General features: G+C 40.2%; 2 protein-coding genes across 6 annotated transcripts in view; both read left to right on the top strand.

Annotated features, from left to right (window-relative positions):
* msh3 (mutS homolog 3 (E. coli)) overlaps nucleotides 1-8809 on the top strand; it is a 50649-nt gene extending 41840 nt beyond the window's left edge. For all 3 annotated transcript variants that reach the window (XM_044196334.1, XM_044196335.1, XM_044196333.1), the window contains exons 22-24: nucleotides 6030-6162; nucleotides 6305-6473; nucleotides 8168-8809. In XM_044196334.1, coding sequence (XP_044052269.1) covers nucleotides 6030-6162; nucleotides 6305-6473; nucleotides 8168-8249 — 384 coding nt within the window. In that variant the 3' untranslated portion in view covers nucleotides 8250-8809. The remainder of the gene's footprint in view (nucleotides 1-6029; nucleotides 6163-6304; nucleotides 6474-8167) is intronic.
* A 1192-nt stretch (nucleotides 8810-10001) lies between these two features.
* Nucleotides 10002-23362, top strand: part of rasgrf2b (Ras protein-specific guanine nucleotide-releasing factor 2b) — a 47358-nt gene continuing 33997 nt past the window's right edge. For 2 of the 3 annotated variants that reach the window (XM_044196332.1, XM_044196330.1), the window contains exon 1: nucleotides 10003-10711. In XM_044196332.1, the coding sequence (XP_044052267.1) occupies nucleotides 10436-10711 (276 nt within the window). In that variant the 5' untranslated portion in view covers nucleotides 10003-10435. Of the gene's footprint in view, nucleotides 10712-23362 lie in introns of all 3 variants that reach the window. The other variant, XM_044196331.1, reaches the window with a different exon arrangement.

Below are 23362 nucleotides of genomic sequence, written 5' to 3'. Positions count from 1 at the left end.
AACTCTGCCCTGTGTAGCTTTAAACAGATGACTGTACTGCATCAACTGACCATAAGACTATATTAATTATAATTTATAAATGTAGTCTCAACAAATAAAATGTTGCGTGGATTCATGTTTACTGTTCTTACAACTATATAACAAGGGAGACTCACCGTTTAATATTTTATTACTTGCACGGTCATGCCAGTAGGTCTTCTTGCCTTAACATGTTTTAACTGATGACCATTTAACAACCCAAGTAATAATTTCATAATATATAACTAATATGACTGATTAGGGTGATTGATAAGCCTGTCAAAAACTGGCACCTACTTTACCCACAATGCAACTTGACCGCTGACAGTTTGGTTGGAAAATCTGGGTTTGTTATGCTAATAGCGGCTAATACAGTATAGCCTCGACCCGCCAGCCTCACGCAGAGATGAGGAGCGGGCTACAGAGGTCTGGTAACCTTCTTTCTAACTCCACACACCCAGATTTTTTTCATTTTCAAACTGCACCACCTGATGCTGACTCAAGTGACATCACTTGAGGCAATTTCAGGGTTTCCCCCAGAAAAGTTGTTGTGCCCAGTGGCAAGTATCTTTTGTACTACTACAAAACTGTACTGTGCTAGATCAGCCAAGAGATCCAAACTGATCACTTTAAGGCCTAGGGAAAAATCAGCCCTGCATTCCATTTGCTTATGATCATGTCCTCTCCTTCATGAGCACTGGAGTCAAAAAAAAAAACCTAAAATAATTTTTCGCTGCAATACCTCGAGTGGCGACTGGGCAAAATTGGAAACAAGGTCCAGCTCTTATTATACTTCCATAATTGGAAGCGTCAAATTGTGAATGTCACTCTATACACAATGAGGGTGAACACTGATCTCAGATGTCGTTGGTGAGCTTTCCAACCATTATATCTATCTTTCAAACTGAGCCGCCCCACTGTAACTGTAGTTTAAAACACATCTTAAAAATACATTTTAAAAAAAATTCCCCGATGCTGAGGCCCTGCACGGGTCTGGAGCCACAGAAGGCTTTATACAACTTTTTTTCACCTTCTTTCAACCTTTTTCAGACCTGCAAACAGACTTTGATGTTTAAAAATTGTTTCCCCTTTAAGAGATTTATACACCCACAATATACGAACTTTAAAATTTCAGAAATTAATGGATGCAAAATGAATGTTTCTCATTCACCCTTACTACTATAGCAAAACCAGCAGCTTTATTGGCAGAATATAATTGGACAAGTGACATTAATTTCTAAACAGCCAGTGGGAACACGAAACGGACCAGAACTAAAAGTTATGTATCGTTTTATCATCTCTTGGTCCAGACCAAATGAACCGAACTACAGGTGTGAAAGCCCCCTAAAGCACTGGTACATGTCAGCATCTTAAACAGTCAGTTCTTACTATTGCACCCTGGATGTTACAAAGAAGCCACAAGCATTGATGTACCAAGTATTTTATTTAAACAAAAGACAAAACATGACCTAAAGGAAACCTATGCACCTGCCACTGACCCTGGCTCAAATAATTGAGGCCAGTGAGAGAACAAGATTGACTCGCAGCCAAAGTCAGACGTCCGTGACACACATGCATGCTTCATTTACACCAAATCGCTGTCTCTCACATACACACACACACATATACACACAGCAACTCAGCAAGAGCCTTGTTAGTTGTGAAGTGAGAAAACGAAAGGTGTTGACTTGGATTTGTGTCTAATTGGATAGAGAGGAGTAACACGACAGAGAGACAGCAAGTGAGGTGTTGACACCTCCAGCCTTTTCCTCAGGATCAGAGTGGAAGCACACTTGACAGTGTCTTTGACAGCAAAGCATTGTACAACAGCTGGGAAGAGTGGTGATGCTCTAAAGGTGTACAGTGAAAAAGACACCAATCAGAGACAGTAGAGATGGACAAGGTGACACAATGCAGAGAAAGTGTTATCTGTGGCATGTGGCAGATCAGCAGTCTGTCAGAGATGCTGTTTTATTTGAACAGTCATGTCAAGTGAGCCGAACACACAGCCTGTCCCATCTGGACCCGGCCTCCTTAGTGTTTGACCGCTCCAAGCATTCCCCTATCTGTTTGTAAACATACAGCAGATTTTAGCTTACATTAAGGGTGGATATTCATAGATGTTCCTCCTTTTCAAGACCCAGACTACCACTTCTCATAATCAGAGAGGCTGCGAAATATTCCCAGGGTCTCTTCTTTTTTTTCTTTCTATCTTCCAGTTATATATTTGTGTCTATATTATAGCCATCTTGGAGGACTGGAAAATTTAAGATCAAACACACCATTAAACCTGAATCATATTTGAGATATTTGAGGGTTACTTTTCAACAGAAGTCCTCTAGATCTTTTATTTTCCTTATCAATTAACTTAAAGCTGCATTAATCTATTTTTGAACAATGGATCAAATGATTGTACTGGCCAACAGGCAAAGAATTATCAGATGACTGCGGTTCACCACCGGTCTACTTTGTCTTTCAGCTAATTCTTTAGGTTTTCTGGCCTGCAGCTTTATTATTTTGGTTCAGTCTCACCGCTGTCATCAGTGCTGTTTCATGTCGTAGCAGGCAGCTGTTTATCTCTGATACGCCAATTTCACACTGTATATCCAGCACCAAACAGTAGACAGACTAGCTAGCGACTAGCTGGTGGACATAGTGGAGCATTTAGCCACTAAAGAGCCAGTTATAGAGCTAAAAGAAGAGTGATTATTGGTGGCCAGAACCACGTGTTCAAATGAACACTAATGTTGCTCCATATCTGCTGGATGTGTAAATAAGTTACTATATGCTTACACGTTCACCACAACAACTTCATATGGTGATAATCTATCAATGTTGTGTTTTCAGCTTCCAGCCCCAAGTGGCCAAACAATTAATTTCAGATTTAGGACAAATTGTTCAGTCTACAAAAGGTCAAAAACAATGAGAAATGCTAAATGGCAGTTTCCAGAACCTCAAAGAATGTCTTTAAACTGCTTATTCAGTCAAACCAACAGTATAAATGTGGATGTACAAGATTATAGAACCTGGAACAAGCAAATTGTTTGGATATTTACTTGAAAATGACTTAAATGATTTCTCGATCATCGGAATTGCCCATGATGAGTTTTCTGGTTATCGACTAATCGATTAGTTGTCTAATTGTTTCAGCACTAATCGGATCGTCCAGCTCTGCAGAATAGGCTGTCAGTGGCCCCCGGGGTGGTGTGGTAATGAGCTTCCATTAGCACCTAATCAGACCATTATCCAGGCTGCAGCCTCCCTCTGCACATGGTCTGTTAGTTTTTACCTTTCAGTGTAGGTGGACAGGAATGATTGAAGTTGCGCACATGCACGTGTGCGTGTGCACATATGAGCATGTTGTACATGTGTTTCAGCAGGTGCAGGTCTATGTGTCTTTGTTAGAAGCATGTGGGAGTCTCTTAGAGGGAGGTATTACTAGTGACGTGTGACCTTTCTTAGACCGAGCGGTTAGCGAGCCTAACCTAGAGCCAGCCGAGTCCTGCAGCCGCCTGTCTGCTGCGATGATGTAAGACGCAGGTCTGCTTCACCATGAGAGCTCATAGATGATTTGTTATCATTACTGTCATCATCAGACTTAATGATTATTAATACTAACATTTTTGGGATATTTATTCCAGCTATTGTGTTTCAAAAGTTTGTCACATTGTCAAGACTGCTTTTTGTGATTTTCATGTCTTAACCTTAATGCCAGAGTTCAATCATGCAGCCTTTGGGTGGCTCACAGGCCTGACAGAGATTAAAGAATAGCAGGATGAGGTGAAGTGCCTTCACTTTGCTCAATCTCTTTCCAGAATCTGAAAAGCCGGGTGTTGTGTTCACAGTGAAAGGCAGAAAAACGGAGTGATTGACTGCAGAAATCCTTAAGAGAATGGGAGGGGGGGGACAAAAGAAGTGAACTTGATGGGAAAAAGTGACACAATACTGTACGTATGTGTTTATGCTTGTGGTAATATTCATAGAGCTAGTTTGCTCAGCACACTGCAGGGTACAGAGGCAGTTGAGTAACACTGGCCCAAAGTACAGTAGATGTAGATGCTCTGCTCTTTGTTTTTCAGTTTCAACTTTTGCTTAGTTGCAGTAACACCGACAGTGTTACATAATCCAACATTTGTTATGATACCAACCATTTGGAATATGTATTGCTTCATCCCTCTCCTTTGCCTTTTGTCTTTCTGCCCTTTTTTTCCTCCTACTTTTCTCTTTTGTAAAAGACTTAAAAAATAGTTTAAAAAAGGATTAATATTTACTGAGGTCAAAGGACAAAGAAAATCAATAGAATCAAGATCCCAATATTTACTAGGCATATTAATCATATAGTTGTAGTAAGGGTAAAGATACATATTATGTATAAGGGCTCACAAAACCTTTTTTTATATTTCAAGAGCTGTTAAAGTGAGTGTGCTTTGGGGAAGAGGTTGCTTTGTAGATCAGTTAGATTTTTAGACACGCTAGCAGTATGACTCTGAGGACGGCAGTATCGGTTGGTCCACCACAGAAATTTCTGAACAACTATTGGAGGGATTGCCATGCCTTTTTTAACAGACATTCATGTTCCCCTGAGGATGTATCCTAATTACCTTTCAGACTTTTCCTCCAGTGCCACCATCAAGTCAAAGTTTCCGTTTATCTACTGAAATATCCCAGCATCTACCACAGTGGCTGCCAACCTTAATATGAATCCACGTCTACTTGTGATCACTCCCCACAGGCCCATGACATAATCATAATTTTGTGCAGCAGAATTTAGTTTTTCATTATCTCCTGCCCAAGTAATTATCTGTCGACCCCTAAGATTCATCTCATGACTCCCCATGGGGATCCCGAACCTCAGGTTTGAAACTACTGATCTAATCTAACGTGGATTGCCAGAAATTGTACAGACATTAATGACCCCTACTGACTTTGATGATCCCCTGACTGGAAGAGTGGTTTTGAGTGAAATGTCTATTGGATGGATTACTATGAAATTTAATAGAGACCTTCACGTCCGCCTCAGGATGAATTGTAAGACTAGTGATGTCAAAAGTCAAAATACTTTGGTTTATAACCAAATACCTGCAAAACTAACGAGATTCCCATCAGCCTCAGCTGCACTTTGTGTTTAGTTATAATTAGCAAATATTAGCATGCAAACATGCTAAACTGGTGAACATGGTAAACATTATATTTGCTAAATGTCAGCATATTAGCATTGACATTGTGAGCATATTAGCATTCGTTTAAATTCTTTCTCAAAGCACTGTAGTGCAGCCTCACAGAGCTGCTAGCATGGCTATAGACTCTTAGTCTTGTTTATTTTGTGGTTATGGCTTCACCTTGTTTATGAGAATGTTTCATTATTGTGTTTTATTGGACTTTGGCTCATTGATCTTCATATGTGATCTTTATTCTATCAACATGCCCTCTCTTATACCTGGTAATAAAATGTGTTCTGCATGTGGATGTGTTCAGATAATGACAAATACAAAAAGCAATATCTTAACATTTACTTGAGTTTTTATATGATTTTCTTGTTTGTGTTCTGTGCACAGTGTGAACAGTTCTCATTTTTCACAGGCACTATGCAAAGCTGGTGAGTAGGTGGGAAGGTGGTAATTCTATTGTCAGTAAAACCAAACATGGCAGGTGGAGGGTCAACACAAGTGACATTACTGTACAGCCTGTACTTACTTTTCTTACTTTTACCTACCAGCGAAATGTCTTCTACGACCGTCTGAAACAACAGAAGTGACAAGCTTCTCTGGCAGGCCGCTACAGAGCAGCGACTGCAGTGATGACATTCCTGCCTGCAGCTATGCTGTTGTCTACGCTTCGGCTGGATATTTTCTTACTAATGTGAACACAATGTACAGATACACCTGGCTGACCCTGTTTATGCAGTTTTCCTGATCCTTAACATTTTGATGCCAGGCTGAAGAGCTGCCTGAGACCCTGTTACCCTGGTTTTTCTGAATGTTAACACTTCACTCTCTCCTTCCTTCTCTTAGGTGAAAGCCCTCACCCTGTTTGTGACCCATTACCCTCCTCTGTGCGAGTTGGAACGGGTGTATCCTGAACATGTGTGTAACTACCACATGGCTTTCCTACTCAATGAACCTGACACTGCCACAGACACTGATGGTATGTGTGTGTGCATTTTTATGCACATATGAAAATGTTTTGGGTGGAAATTATGGGTTTGACTGTTGTTAATCTTGCTAACAGTCTAAATTTGGCAATTTCTAAATCATTATCACTTGGCACTCTGTGTGTATGTTGACAGAGGGAGAGGTTCAGCCAGAGTTCATCACCTTCCTCTACCAGTTAACTGAAGGAGCTGCAGGGCGGAGCTATGGCCTGAATGTCGCCCGATTGGCTGACATCCCAGACCCTATCCTTCACACTGCTGCACGCAAAGCCCGAGAGCTGGAGAGCATGGTCAACGCGAGGAGGTACAACGAACACACATATTCAACCTGACCATTTCCTAAAGGGGGATTCCACAAATTTTACACATGAAGATCAGTTTACTAGTCATGGGGAGTACAATTTAGCCTGTAAAAATGTTCTTTACGTTACTACAACGCAAGGGGCTGCATTGTTTGGTGCGTGTTGTTTCTGTTTCAGATCTGTGAATTTGAAGGCTTATCAAATGCCAAAACTCTGAAGCAGGATTTTACTCTGTAATACTCTGAAGCAGGATTTTACAACTCTGGAAAGTTATCACGAAGGCAATTATTTTATCTTTAACACAATATAATCTATCATGTGTTTGATAACGTCATGTTGCGTTGTGGCGAAGGTTGAGTCAACTTTTTTGCTAGAGCCCCTTGCATCGACGGACTGGACTCATTCAAATGAATGAGGGGGCTGCGTTTTTCCACTCTGAGCTGAAGTCGGTCTGAACGCAGCCTAACACATAAACACTATCAAGTTGCATTATGGGAAATGTAGGATCCAGTGTTTTTGCAGTCTGACCCATATTAAGGACTAAAATACAGGATATCTCTGCTGCTTTCATTTTTGCTTTGATTTTTCTTTTTCTATCTGTCTCTCACAAGTCCCCCAACTTTATGGAAGACTAATACTAAATTGCTGGAGTATCTCTATAAAACCCTCTCATAAATAACAAAATATCCTGTTTTTGAGAGTTTCTTGAATACTGTTAAGTACAAATGGAGCTTGACAGCTGAAGAAAACTGAAGAGTCAAACGTGTCATGAAGAACTTAAACTTGAAGCAGCTCCACTGACACTAAATTGAGTGTTTATTTAAGCTTTAACACTCAAATGAACTTGATTTCATTCTTGTGCTAACACATCTGAACCAGAAAATGTACCAATATTGCTGGAAAATCAGACTGAGTACAGATTACTGGTGCAGCTCAAACTTGATGACATAAAGGAGTTTCATAGAGGCGAGAGAAGCAGTTTTATGACGGGAAGTTTTCTGGTTTGGAATTTGAACGCTCCAAAAATTTTACCTGAGAAAACCAGTTTCAGCTGACTTTAGTTTACTTCAAAAAATGTAGTGTCAACTTAATTTTGATGTTTTTAGAGACTCAAAGAGTCTCAAATGGAAGCAGCCATTGTCACGTCTGGACTGTCAGTACACCGACAAAGACCATTATTGACATAATGCATTCCTTAGCCCCTTACTCTAACCTTAACCATCACAACTAAATGCCTAACCCTTACCCTAACCATAAACTAATTCTAACCTAACCCTTAAAACCAAGTCTTAACCTTCAAACAGCCCTTTGAAGTTGTGAGGACTGGCCAAAATGTCCTCACTATCCAAAAATGTCCTGACTATGTAGGTACAAAGTACAAGTACACACACACACACACACACACACACACACACACTCAGCGCTATACCTCTCCATCAATGTAATCCTCCCTATATTAAATGTTTGTCCTTTGTTGGAGTGAAGCCATGCTGAGTACACAATAATCGCACACAAAGGAGTTGAGCTGCTGGTCGGAGGTTAGTAAACAGGGATTTTATTGTACTCACACACAGCTGTGTGAGACTACAGTGTATGTAGGCTCAATATATGCGGGTTTATGTGTGGATATACAATAGTTTTATATACAATATTTTGTTTAAGCAACATTTCCGTGTCTTTGTCTCCATCTCTCTAGGAAGAATAAGAAACTTCTCTCCGATCTTTGGTGCATCTCGGACAAATCATCCCTCATGGAGTGGCTGCAGTCAAACTCTTGACATCGCTGCAACAGTAGTCAACACCATCAGAACACACACGTGAAGAAGAGAAAACCCAGCTATCAGTGAATGAGCATGCTCAAAGAAGAATATACATGGTAGAAAAGGTTTCAGTCGTAGTCATCTGGACACTGTTTTCAGAATCAAGACGTTTCGGCTCCCATCCGCAAGTCAATTCCCAATTGAGAATGACTTCCGGATGGGAGCCGAAACATCTTGATTCTGAAAACAGTGTCCAGATGACTACAACTGAAACCTTTTATACGATGGAACACTCCTGGACGAATGAGGGACTACACCGTCTTAAGAATATACATGCTTACAGAAGTAAAAACTTGTTTCAGAAAGGACTCAGCACTGATGGAGTAGAGTGGTTGTTGCTGCTCTTTTTGCTAGTGTGTGAAAAGGATTTTCAAGGTCTGGTTATCATCATCATCTGTACTGTAACCTAATTGTAATCATAACATCAATTAATACCAACTGATCAAGATTTGACCTACCAGACTATATGTGACATCAGTGTGTTTTGTGATTAATTAAAGAAAAAAAGACAAACTTGTCACACTTGCTGCTCTTTGACCTTAAATCAGAAATCAGAAATACTTGATTGATTTATTGAAAAAGAGTACTCCACAGATTTAGCATTGTGCTAGCATTGTCAGTCATGATGGACAGAAAATATCAAAATCGATGCAGCAGAATCCGAGATATCGTCTTTTTTTATTCCATGCATTCTTCTTCCTTGTCAATATGTGGTGCCTACATTACCCATAATGCAACATGACCACTGACAGTTCTGTTTGAGATTCCAGTGTGTTATGCTAGTAGCAGCAAATGTAGTATCGAGCCGCTATAGCCTCAAGCAGAGACTAGGAGTGGGCTACAGAGGTCTGCTAAGCTCACTTCTTTCTAACTCCACATCCCCAGATTTCTTTCATTTTCAAACGTGTAGTCTTCAGCCCCAACTTACATCACTTGAGCCACAAAAGGCTTAATAGGCCTACATCATTTTTTAATTTTATTTATTTTTTATATTACCCCAAGACATGTGAAGAGATTTTGATGTGTAAAATCAGTGGAGTTCCCCTTTAAATAAGAACTACAACATTTCTTCTTGTCGGGCAGAAAACAAAAGAAACAGATTTTGAAATGAGGAGGCATTAAATTGTTACACAGGTTTTGTCAAGGTTGAATATTGTATTCATTTATCTTTTTTCTTTATCCATTAATGTAGGCAAACATGGGCTCGCGGTGTTTGTTAGTGTGTAGCCTACACTTTGCTATCCAATGCTATTAATAATGCAGAAGCAAATCAGAACATTTGCCACTGAGAAAATCTGCATTAGGCCTACATTTCTAGCTCTCTCACTCACTCTCAAACACACACATATTTGTTTCCCTATCGCCCTTTGTTCCCCTACAGTCATTGACATAATGCTTTCCCTAGTCCCTTACCCAAACCTTAACCATCATAACTAAATGCCTAATCATAACCCTTACCCTAACCCCCTAGCCTTAATCTAATTGTAACCTAAACCCTCATAGTCTTAACCCTCATAAAGCAGTCTCTACCGCGTGGGGACCTCCATTTTTGTCCCACGGTGACACAAGTCCTCATGGGTTAGTGTGCGTTCAGGGTAAAGTCCCCACTGGGATATAAGAACATGAAACACACACACACACACACACACACACACACACAAAAAACCAACTCGCTCCGCCTTTAATTCCGCCAACTCCAAGATCAGCGTGCATCACTGGAGAGAGACAAAGATAGAGAGACCTAGTGGAAGTGTTTGTGTGCGAGAGAGCGAGTTAGCCACTGTCAAAGCCGATTACATTTTATCGGGTCTGTGATTCTGTCACTGTCTGTCCACTTGAGGGTTTTCCCCTTTGTGAACGCCTCTCGCTTTCTCTTGCTTGTTTTGTTGTTGTTTATTTATAGAAGCGCGCTTTTTTTCGAGTAGTATGTATTTATTCTAGTGTTTGTGGGACTCGGACATCTTTACTATGAGTTCCACTGCAGAAGCGCTCCTGTCAGCGGGGCAACTTTTCCGTGCGCCACGGCGCCGCTGAGCCGCGCGTCTCTAGGTGGGAAAGTTTACACGCAACGCCCGGCAAACATGGGCTCGCGGTGAAAGCTCCGGTTGTCCCACTTTCTTCTCTCTTCCAAACCGTACGACAAAATGCAGAAGAGCGTCCGCTACAACGAAGGGCACGCGCTGTTTCTGTCGGCGGTCGCGCGTAAAGAGGGGACTAAGCGCGGATACCTGAGCAAGAAGACGGCGGAGAACAGCCGATGGCACGAGAAGTTCTTCGCCCTTCATCAAAATGTACTGTTCTACTTCGAGAACGAGCAGAGCGCGCGACCAGCCGGGATTTACCTGTTGGAAGGATGCACCTGCGAGCGCGCGCCGGCGCCCAAGATGTCTACGACTGGGAAGGAAGCGCTAGAGAAGCAGGTGAGAGGGGGGATGTCAAGTCACTAAACTCTGCTGTGAATGAAAGTTCCCACATCATTTCTTATCTGATGGTACAACTACCCCAAATCTGCTCAAAGCGCTCTGTCATCATTATGGGGACAAATTGGTGCAGTCGCTGATCATATGGTAAACAAAAAATTAACAGACATGCACGCCAAAGAGATAAATGTCTGGAAGCTAATATGTTGTGTTTTACAGATAATTTATGCTTTCCACAGAGATGTATATCGATTATTGATTGATAATGAAAACTCAAATAGTTTCATCACACTCAAACTGACGCCGATGTAAAAAGAGCAAGTGGCTCATGCAGCATCAGACTAAAGTGGCTGCAGCAGCCCAGCCTCTCTGCTCTCTGCCGTTTCAACAAGCCCTGCAGTGTCAACAGCAAATGCATCTTCCCTGAGCAGGTGACCATTCCCCAAGGATTCAGATGTGCAAATGGGAGCAGGCTGGTTGGAGAAGGAGCTTTCCAGCATGTATTTGTCCAATTCAAAACAACAACAAAAAGATCTGGTCCTTACCTTTCAGCTGTCACACAAACATTTATTTCTCTCTTTTACTCACGGCTATTTGGAACAGTTTTACTCTCTGAAGTCATGAAATTTGCTGGCTGCAGCCACAAAATGTACTTGATTTGTAACCTGTTGCGTGTGAACCCAATTATCTGTCACATTTTCCTCATGAACTCAATGAAGTTATTCTGAATGTCACCTTATGTGGATGAATCAAGCAAATTTCTTTGTATAGCTCAAAGTCAAATGCATTTTGAGTTTGATGTAGGGGGGCGACAGTAGCAATGCAGTTCAAGTTCAATACAAGTTCTTGTATTTAAGCCCATGAATGCTGGAACGTTAGAGAACACATTTTCATTCTATGCCATATATATCACATGTATATTATATATTCACCCAGCACTTCAATAAATCTATATCATCTTTACATTAAATGAAATATTCATTCCCAGGATGCCATGTTTTATGGCTATAACATTAATATTCTAGATGTCTTGTGCGTCATTTAGTTACACACACTGAAGCGTGGCATATTTGGTGTCTTTAGAAACCTTGTGAAATGAACTACAATTTAAAATAAAGCTCTCTGCTGCTGCTGAATCCTGCAGTGCTGAAAAAGGTTAGGGCTTCATGACTTGAAAGCAGTGAGATTCAGGGAAATATTTTGGGCAAATCTGTTGTTGACTGTGCTCCTGGAAGTTGCCTCAGCATTGTTGCTCCAACAGTTAGGTGGCTCTTGTTGCTAGGAAACATTTGAATTACCATTTACACATGCATTTCATTGAGAAAAAATTAAATGCACATGCATTGGTCACAAGTACATTATCAATCCTAGGGTTAATTCAATCAAAGAATATATCTTTGTTATAGTAAAAAAAAAAAAACAACTCTACTTCATGAAAGCAATTGCAGAGAAAACAGGATGATTTCTGTTTCTGATCCCAGTTTTCAGCTGGCCTCAGGGACTGTGTGCATGTGTGTGCGCAAGCATCATACCCATTAAAATGTAGGGGCAGGGATACACTGGAGAGCACTGACTTTTTACAGTTTGAGCAAGTATTAAGGAGACAGGAAGTGGATGCACAATTAATGATATGAGAGGTAGGAAGAGGTCAAAAATAGCCACCAATTATCATCACTCAGAAAATATTTATCTCCACAGACTCTCACCTACTTCTACAGTAGATGTCTGTCTCTTTAAATGTACAGTATGTGTAAAGACAATTCAATCCAGATGTATGCAAATGGAAAAAGGCTTTAGGAAAGCCAGGGGATGGTAGAGTGTGGTTTTAATCAAGTCATACATAAAGCAAGAAGATTATGTCTTTATTTCTGTAATGGAGTTGTTATTAATGATGATGAAAGGAGGACAAAATATCTCTTTTTGAGGGCAATATTTCATGTGGTTCCTAACGCAAATATTGGCACTGATGTAAGCATAAAACCTGTCTCTTCTGATGTTACGGAGCTTGGTAATTATGATGCCTTATTTTGTCCTCTCTTTTTACACACTCAAACTGTCTGACTGTCAGTCAGACTGTCTCACTCTCTCCCCCCATCTGTCTCACTCTTACACTACAGCTGTGATGTTTAATTAGGGTTATTTTCAATCTGCCCTCAGCTGAAACTGCGTGTGCTGCCATATAACTGTTTAACTACATAGCCATGCACACAGGAGGAATAAACCAAATAGCGATGACAGTTTGACTTGCCTATGAGGCTGTGTGTGTTCTTGTGTGTTTTAGATGATCAAGAATTTCAGAGTTCAGTCTAAACCTGGGTTTTATTCCTTGTGCAAGGGTTTGGTAGGATAAAGTGAGAGAAGGCCTTTCATCTTTACATCAGTCTCTCTTGCTCTTCACTGTTTTTCTGTGCAGTAGAGTGAGTCTGCCAGCAACCTGCAGTATCACACCCCCACAGTGAGCCACAATACAACCACACAAATAACACGCAGCTACTGCATCTCTCTCTCTTTCTGTTGTACTCTCAGATAGACACAAAACCTTTGAATAATTTGGAGAGCATTCACACTGGTCTGAATGGTTTCCACAGCGACTATGGACGTGCATTGCTGATGTGAAAACGTGTGTAAAAGACCTGTAGATTTAGGAGGCCGTGAACCAGGGGAGATGAGATGACCATTATATGCAGTGCAGACTGTCTTCAGATCACCACCCATATGTCAGATTTTGCTGAGCGATTCAAAGACCTGGTGTTGCTTTCTTGAATCGCTGTTTGCCACGTTGCAGAAACAAATGAGCCAAACAAAATGCCTGTTGTAGGACTTTGAAGGTCTATAGGTTGGGAACATTATCCAATTATGCCAGAGCCAGGATCCAAACAAATCATGGATGAAATCAATGCAGCGGCAGAAAAATTACAACTCTAAAATCAGAAAGCTATGCATCTGAGGGGTTTCTTCAAATGAAGGTTTTTTGCTGGTGCTTCCTGCAGATTCAGGAAAAAGTTTTATCAGTTTTTATTATCGGAATTTAAAAATGATGAATAAGAGACAATTAGAGATAAGTGCTTTAAATAAAAGCCTTATAAAAATACATTCCAGTCCATGTTACAAACATGTTACTTTGAGAACTGCTCCTGCCACTAACACAGCCTCTGTGTCCAGTGAAAATACTGTACATGGGACTGAATAATCTACTGACAATGAAACGAAGGTTCAGTCTGAGTAACAGGCTTGGTATGGTGGCCCTGAGGTGCAAAACGTATTTCTGAAAATAAATTAACAAAACATCAGCAACAATTTCTGAAAACAAAAGTGCAGTTTTTCAGAAAACAACATTTTTGAAACTAGAAGAGTAAAGTAGCCTACCTGCTATTTTTCTCATTTTTAATTCTCATTGGAATGCCGATGATGTCACGCTGACTGTCACTATTGTGTTCACCTTGCACAGGTGTTTGCACTGCATTTACAGTCTGTCACATGGTTCCATCCACCCTCCTGGTATTTTCTTTTGTGGTTTTGAAAAAAAAGGAAGACATGCACTTGTTTGTTTTTGTGACAGTGCCTCTAGCAGTCTTATTCTAAGTGTTTAGTTGTAGCCTTGTGTTTTCTAAAATGCCATTGTTTCCTGAAATATTTTCATTTTTGTTGAGTTGTTTTCTGAAATGTGGTGTTTTGTGCCTCAATGCCACCGTACAATAGACAGCGTAAATATGAATTAGGACATGAGGAATATTTTTCGGGTGTTTCTCCAAGACATGAATGCTTATCTTCAAGTTTCATGTTTGCAGAACATAAGGCTCAGTATCGTCATCAAGGATGCTATGAAAAGGATGGACAAACAGGCTGTTAAGGGGATCGAATCTGTGACCTTCCCTCCATGTCTAATGCACATGGTTGTAGTACAGTGAAATAGGAACTTTCATTAGAAACTTCAAGCACGGGAGAGATGAATCTAATCTTTTCTGATTGGGCAGCATTGGCTTTAATAAAGTGTGTTTTTATTGAGCTACAGGCAAGTCTCCTTCCTCATTAAAGTTGATGCAAGAAAAGGTGGGGTGACACTTTACAATATAAGTGTTGGTGCTTATTTCCTTATGCATGTATGTGTGTGTATATATGTGTATGTGTAATTATTTCTCATTAGAAAGCTCCTCTAGCTCAAAACGCCCCTCTCAGAGCCTCATGTTTTCGCTGTTGCACGCGCTAATTGTCTGCATCAAGGCACCAATTCTTCCCGTATTCCCAGAGTCTGATCTACTTTCCTCTGCAGGCTGCTTTTCATTTTCCTCTTAAGTTCTCTGCCAAATGTTAGAGCCATTATGGACCTCATTAGTGTCAGATAAGAATTTAAAGCTGGCATCTGTCTTCAAATCTGTCTCTTGTGTTTGAAATACTCCACTAATCAAAGTATGGATGACAACAAGGGTGGATTTTACTTTCAAGAAAACACTCCATGTCCAACAACAGTGTTCATGTATCTAATTCTTAGCATCTACTTTTTTTCCTATGAAAACTGTTGTCTCCAAATGTTCAGGAACTAAGAAAAATAGCTTCTTTTAATGAAGTAGTACAACATTTTGGGAAATACGCGTACTTGCTTTCTTAGCTGTTAGCTGAGAAGATTGATACCACTCTCATGTCTATGTGTCAAGTATGGAGCTTGAGCCAGGAGATGATTAGCTTAGCTTAGCATAAAGATTGGAAGCAGGGGGAAAAGCTTGCCTGGCTCAGTCCAAAGTTAAAAAATTATGGCAAGTTACATGCTATAACTATCTCTTTGCGAACAACAGCTGGGAGCAGTGACTTCCCAGAGTCTTGTTGCCAGGCAACCAGCTTAAATGTGCTGGGCATATGGATAAACTATTGACCAGGTCCACACTTAACACACAGACATGGTATCAATCTTATCTTCTCAATTAGCTCTCAAGAAAGTGAATAAGTGTATTCTGACTCTGCAGTTCTCCTCAGCTCTATGGAGCTTTTTAGCATCTTTCAGCCCATTGTTTGGTTTTCACAGCTCACAACTTGAATGTTTTGGTTCACTCTCAGTGCTCTCTTTAGCGTCGTTTTCTGCAGCAGCAGGCAGCTCTTTTCAGGAAAACGCTCTAAAAATCCACTGTTCACTACCTGCCCAGCACCAAACGGCAGATAGACAAAGTTAGAGACTATCTAGTGAACATATTGGAGCATTTATCGGCTAAACTGAATACTGCACTTAAATTTGTCAGGGTGACACAAACAGGACTCCAAATGAATGCTTATATTACTAATGTCTGCTTGATGTGTAAATAAGCAGCTGTTTGCTAACTTGTTTGCCAAATCAACCATATCAACTTTATAAGGTGATAAGTCAATGTTGTGTTGTCAGCTTGTGGAGTTTCCCCCAAGGGGAGGGGCTACAGGTGGTGATGTGGAGTGGTGACACAGAGGAAAGGACACACACACACACACACACACACACACACACACACACAGATGCCACGAGGAATGTATAAAATAAACTAAGCGTCAGGTAACAGGATTGTCAGGTAGTTTCATATGTGTTTGTTTGTGTGTGTTTGTTGTCATGTGAGTTTATGAGCAGTGTTTTCTTTACAGTATCAGGTTAGGCACACTGGCAATTCTCAAGAATATAGTAAAACAGATTTGTGGTGTTTTTAGACACTTCTGCTGTTGCACCGTGGGAGTCATAGAACAAACTCTCCAATGCAGCATCTATTGCATTAAGGCAGCTGGATGTTCCCCACCAATTCCCCCTGGCGATGGAGTGACGAAGCAACTGTAAAGCAACAAATGAGTAATATGGAAGAAAATGCTTGATAACAGCTCTGTATACATGTTTGTTTTCGATTTTATGTAGAGTAGGAGGACAGCAGTGAAAATAAACAGTGGAGGAGGGGAGCAATCTGTTTAATCACCAGATAAACAGACAGGTAATCCCTGAGTGTTCTGAGGTAGCATAACAGTTATTAGCATACTTATATACAGTGTGTGTATGTGTGAAAGTTTTATGTGTGTGTGAGGACAGAGACGGCCCCATACCCAAGAACTTCTTTGGAGGAAGTGAACAGCATGGAGGGCAATGAAGAAACAGCAGGATGTGGGATGTTGATTCAGTGATTGTCACATTAGCTGGTACATCATTAGTTGAATTCAATGGTTACATAACGTGCCGCCGCTGTCGGATTAATGTTTTGTATCTCTTCACAATGACAAGTCTCCCGGAAATTAAAAATCTGTTCTTTTGTTCTAAAGTGAAGTAAAGCTTTTTGCATTCCTGAAATTACACAATCTGTGTAATAGGAATAGAAATACACAAAGAGGACAATTTAAACGTGAGAAGATGAACCATGTCAAAACTGCCACATTTACTTTTACATCGCAGGTATTTTTTTGTCATGTTAGGTGACAAAGCTAGCCTGTCTCCGTCCAGCAGTAATCCACCTACCAGCCCCTCTAAAGCTGACTAATTAACATGTATCACATTTAATCCTCACAATAATCGAAGCGTAAAAACATCAATTTGTTGTTTTACAGGGCTATGTGCCGAACTATTTCCTGGCCAGTTGCAGTGACTTCCTGGAGTCTTGTTGTCAGTGTGAGGTTGCCAGGCAACCACTGTTTTATGCTAAGCTAAGCTAACCGGCTGCTGGCTCCAGCTTCATATTTACTGTGACAGAGTGGTATCGATCTTCTCTGCAAGAAAGTGAATAAATGTATTTCCCAAAATGGCAAACTATTCCTTTAACCTTCAAACAGGCTTTTAAAGAAGTGAAGGCCGACCAAAATGTCTCATTTAAGTATAAAAATGACAATTTGTGGTTTTAAAGGGGGTTGCTGTATATTACTGTACTATTTCTTGGCTGGGAGCAGTGACTTCCTCAAGTCTTGTCATTGCCGTAAGGTTGCCTGGCAACCAGACGAGAATCCAGGAAGGCCTCCTAAAACCACAAAAGGTTGTTTTTACACTTCATCTACTACATCTTTAGTATAGATTAAACAGACGAGATATTATGTCTTAACTAGTGAGCTTTGGAGGTGCTGGTAGGCAGATTTTGCTAAGCCAACTGGCTGCAGCCTTATATCTAACAGACAAATATGTTTATCGATCTTATCTAAGTCTCGGCAAGAAAGCGAATAAGCATATTTTAGCTATTCCTTTAAGGCAGAAGATGCTTTTATCCCATCTACTACATTATTTATTATAGCAAATATGATGGATGATACTTATTAAAAATAATTTAATAATTTTTGGTGATGTCATATATAGATGCATGGGTGTACAGGTAATAGCCTACTGTACACTGTAACTGAGGTCAAATTTTAATTATTGAGTGCACAAGGTTTTCATGACAATAGCAGTTTGTTTCTTTTGTTCTTGTCCTTGGAGCATTTTTTGAAGCTACATTCGGCACAAAAAAAGACATTATTGCCCCTGTGGGAGCATGACAGGAGCTGAGAAATGAGAGGAATATAAAGAGGAGAGAAGCAAATTGTAAGTCTGATCCAGAAGACTGGTGGGTGGAAAAAGTGAACCCACATCCCTCTCTTCTGTTTATCTCTCTAAAGCTTCTTTTCACAAATGACTTTTATTGTTCCAGTAACTGATTTAATCCTTATAATGGGCAATAACATATTTTACGGCTTCACATGGAAATTCTGAATAAGTTGTACACATGTTATCAATGAAATTTCAGTCTGCATGAAAACCAAAAAGGTTCCTCCTCCAAAATATCTCAGCTATTTTGAATATTATGTACCTTTAACATCTTTTGGGGTTTTTGTGCCTCATTTTTGATTTCAAAGTAATCTAGTTTCGTCTTATGTGTTATGGCTTTTTCAGTAGAATATTTTCATACCCTGTGTATGCCATTTTCAAACCTAAATTATTAATATTTGTTGTGAATATGAATCCAATAATCTCTTGCTGATGTTTGAGGCATTGTGCCAACAGGTGGTTTGATATCAGCTCTGTTTTTGATAATCACTCACGATCACTACATTCTTTTGTAGTATCTCATTTTCTGTTATTTTAAGGGAAACACACATGGTGTATATACTCCCACATACACCTACATACACGTCAGTTTCCTCTATAGTCTCACATACATATACGTGAATGTGCACACATACACAAATCTGGTCTGCTCTCTGTTGTATTTCTCTGTAATGGAAATTATCACCCAGTGGGACTCAGGATCACTGAGCAGTCCCTGGTTCACCACAGCAGTGAAAAGGTGGAAACACACTATGAATCAGCTTCCAGTGGAGTCTATTGTATTAGAACTGCTTGTTAATGATTTTTCCTTTCTACCTTGTAAATGTATGGATCTAAGGAATAAGACAAAAACCTGTTTCTACTCATTGCAAACACATGACAAAGTACAAATCATCAGCCAACCTGTGATTGATTTTCCCTGCAGCACTGGATTATATTTTCACTCATTGATGCTATGCAGATGATTAACTTTGACTTTCCTGTGCCTTTATGCACATTACAGTTTGTGCTTCTCCTGTTGCCTACTTGCTTCCAGTATATTTTGCTCAGGGCAGTTTCTTTTCTAAACACCTGCTTTTTTGTAGATCAAGTTCAAATTAAGTTACGCCAACGTCTGTGTTTTGGTACTGATATTCTTGTGAAACACCCAACCGCAAACACACACCATATACAGAGGTGAGACAAGGCAGTAGGACGATGATGTATTTTTGTGACCTACCTGACTGCTAGTTCCTCTAACACAACTTTTGCATTGGGTTTGTGATTAAAAAGTGAATGAGCACTTTATATGCAGTTAATTGTAGTAGAAAGCTAACAGCTTTGGAAGTCATTGCTGGTATTTTAACAGGTGTAATTTATGTTGTAGAACACACTGTGAAACACTGCAAACAGCAGACCTTAATTCCTGCTTATATTTAAATAACCATGCCAGTGATTTTGCATGTTTTAGCCCATTTACTGTACTACAAAATACATGTACAGTGTACTATACATCATAGCCAACATTTGAAACTTGCTTAAGTTGTACAATCCACTACATTGAATATCAAGTCTGCAGTATTTTTGTCAAAGTTATGACTTTTCAAATCAATCTGCACTTCAACTGCATTAACACGCATCAAAAACAAAGCATTGACAAAAATTAATGCAAACTCTGTTGCGATGGATTAAACAACTAAAGCAAGTTTTAAAGCTCCTACATACCTATAGTCCACTCACACAGGTGTATTCACTTATGTTGCCTGATAAGACCTCTTCTCAGGACTGTGTGGACATTTACATACTGTGATAGACAATTACAATTCCCAGCATAGCTCCACCCAACTTCCACGTGACTAGAGGTCTAATCAGCCGGAGTAATTAAAAACATCTTTGCAGGTCTACAGGGTCTTGCACTCAAAAATGGTCAGCAAAAATGTTAAGTACACATGATTTATAGCCAAAACTTAAAAACAAACTGGTATGGTCTTTTAAAAACCAGTGGGGGAATAATATATAAATCTTGCCAAGGAGCATTAATGGCAGAAAAGCAGCACTTCCAACTTGTAGCTTATGCTTAAGCTATGCATATACACTATAAGTGCTCTATGTGACTGTGCTGTTTCTTTTTTGTCGTTCAACCAGCCTTTCAGTACCATGAGTGCATACACATTTAGCCCCTCAAACCTTTAACACTTTCAGCATTCATTCCTCTTTCCACCCATTGAAGTAAACAACATCAAAGCAGTAAAATACAAGTTGCTTAGAAAGGCTGAGAGTGAGAGTCGAGATCCATCTGCAGTGTGCTACAACGCAATTTGAATCAGTGCAGATACCAAAGCAGACAGCAGTGTTGCATCATTAGTGGCTATTCCAGGCCAGAATCATCAGTGGATCCCAACAGTAATTCTGTCATCTCTGCTTTTAAATATTTATAGCAGATGAGTACTTCTGGATCCCCCACCCATCGTTTGCCTAATGAATCTATTACCACCAAGTCTAATTTCATCTTTGACTCTTTAATCTTTAATAAAGAACATGAACCTGGTGGTGTGTGCATTTGTGTGTGTGGTAGGATTTCATTTCCTGACGTTCAGTCTCTGTTGGACAGTGAAAAGTTGTCAGCGAGAGCTTCTCACTCCTCACCTCTGTTCTCACAGCAAGCAGTTTTAAATGACTGACCTGAAATGCTGACCTTCATTCTGCACTATGTCTTGCTATTTGGTGGTAAAACACACTTCTTTGTGTCACGCTGTCAGTTTCACAGTCTCATTTTCCATAATAGCTGTTCCTCAGAAAAAAAAGTTTCAGGTGAGTGGGAAATTGGTTGTTAGTGACACAGAGAGTGAAGGAGTAGAAAAGAGTCTCTGTCTCTTTCTCTCCTTTGCTTTTCCTCTCTGTCTTTATTTGTTTAAATGAAATTTCTTACAGTACAGTGAAGGCCCTGAGGGATGGACGGTACATTTGAGCCGATTTGAAGGGAGAGTGAGCCAGTAGTACTGAATGGTACTGGAGAGTTGGGAAGCTTCCTTTTCGACTAATGAGGACACAGTAGAATGTTACAGTGTAATTCATGGCAGAGCATTGTGAGTGTTTTTAATGCCGTTTTAATGCCGTACCACAGGCATGTACCACAGGGCTATTTGCTGAGCCCCTTACTCTACTCCCTCTTCACACTCGACTGCAGGCCTGTGCATGGATCTAACGCCATCTTGAAGTTTGCAGACAATACTACGGTGATTGGTCTCATCAGCAACAACAATGAGACTACAGGGAGGAGGTCCAGCACCTGGCCACATGGTGCCCAGACAATAACTTGCTCCTTAACACCTCCAAGGCATAGGAGCTCATCGTAGACTTCAGAAAAGAGAGAGGAGGCACACATGACCCCATCCACATTAACGGGATGGCTGTTGAGTGTGTCTCCAGCTTCAAGTTCCTGGGAACCCATATTTCGGAGAACCTGTCCTGGACCACCAACACCTCCTGCCTGGTCAAGAAGGCTCACCAGTGCCTCTTCTTCCTGAGGACACTGAAGAAGATGAACTTCTATCGCTGCACAGTAAAGAGCATCCTAACCTGTGTCACAGTCTGGTATGGGAACTGCTCTGCTGCAGAGCGCAAGGCACTGGAGCGGGTGGAGAAAACTGCCCAGCGCATCACAGGGACTCTACTTCCAGCCATTGAGGACATCCAGAGGAAACGCTGTCTGCATCGAGCCTGCAGCATTCTTAAGGACTCCTCTCACCCCGCCCAGAGACTGTTCTCTCCCCTGCCTTCCGTCAGGCGCCTCAGGTGCCTCTGGACAAGGACCAGCAGACTGAGAAACAGCTGTTTTCCTACTGAACTCTGCCCCCCACTGATTCCACTTTCCCCTCATATACTTTAACTTTAAATGCTGCTATATTGTTTTTGCTGATGCTAAATTGTTTTTGCTACATGTACCACATGTTTATTTGCACTACCAGACTATTTATTTATATATATTTACTGCATCATTTGCAGTCCAGTACTATGTACTGAATACTGCAATAACTCATCTACTGCACTGTTATTTCTGTCCATAATTTGCACTACTTAATATCCATTGCACTACTGTTCTGCCCAGTCCAATTCATTATTGTACATATCCATCAGTATACTTCTGTTTATAGTAATGCCATCTGTATATAATGTCTATAGTACCACTCTATCCTGCACATACTTTATATCCTGCACTTGCTTATTGCACTTCTGGTTAGACCTAAACTGCATTTTGTGCTTTGTATTTGTTTATGTGTAATGACAATAACGTTAAATCTACTCTAATCTAATCTAATCTAATGTGGTCCAGCGTGACGCAAAATCTTCTGTAAAGGATGCAATACCATTAAACTTTAATGATTGCCTGGGTGCAACTAGGTCACTACTGTCGCAAATAGTAAAAGTATACAGCAGGAGTAATATACAATATAAATATAAAAGTAGGATAAAAATATATTAGATTTGAGTTATGAACAAACAAACAAACAAACTGACAACTTTAACACAAGTTAAGCAGAAGGTATAAATAGGAAGACTGGACATTACATGCAATTTACATCAGTATTGTATGTACTGTATAAACAGTGGTGGATTGTAACTATCCACCACTGTTTATACTGCAGTTCTTCAGTACTGAGCGCTGTTCTGTGGAGTTATGTTTACACTCAAGTGTAAACACTGTATGTATCCTTGAGGCCTAACATACATTTTGCAAATGTTTTATGAGGAAGGGAATGCATTCAAACGCGATTCCTTTGAATATTTTAAATTGTGCATTGCTTAAATCCATGTTTACTAACTTGATGTCTTCTTCACTGCCTTTGTGGTCACACTTCTACACTCTTTTGCACATCACTGTCACCAACTGTCAATGTCGTGTCTGCATGTGCGTCCTCCTTGTGCACATGAATGATGCAAACAAAACTGGGACCCACATGTAAAGAAAATTGCTCTATAGCGATAGTAGTGCTCCACAGGGTAGCTTTAAGTACCATTTTGAGAGACTTGTATTTTACTTGAATATTTCCATTTTATGCTACTCATATTTATAATCCACTGCATTTCAGATGGAAATATACTTTTTACTCCACTAGTTACTTTACAAATTAAGATCTGACATATAAAACACACGATCACACTATAAAATATGA

Source organism: Siniperca chuatsi, linkage group LG5 (assembly GCF_020085105.1).
Source record: "Siniperca chuatsi isolate FFG_IHB_CAS linkage group LG5, ASM2008510v1, whole genome shotgun sequence".
Taxonomy (NCBI): Eukaryota; Metazoa; Chordata; class Actinopteri; order Centrarchiformes; family Sinipercidae; genus Siniperca; species Siniperca chuatsi.
This window is presented reverse-complemented; position numbering and strand designations above follow the sequence as displayed.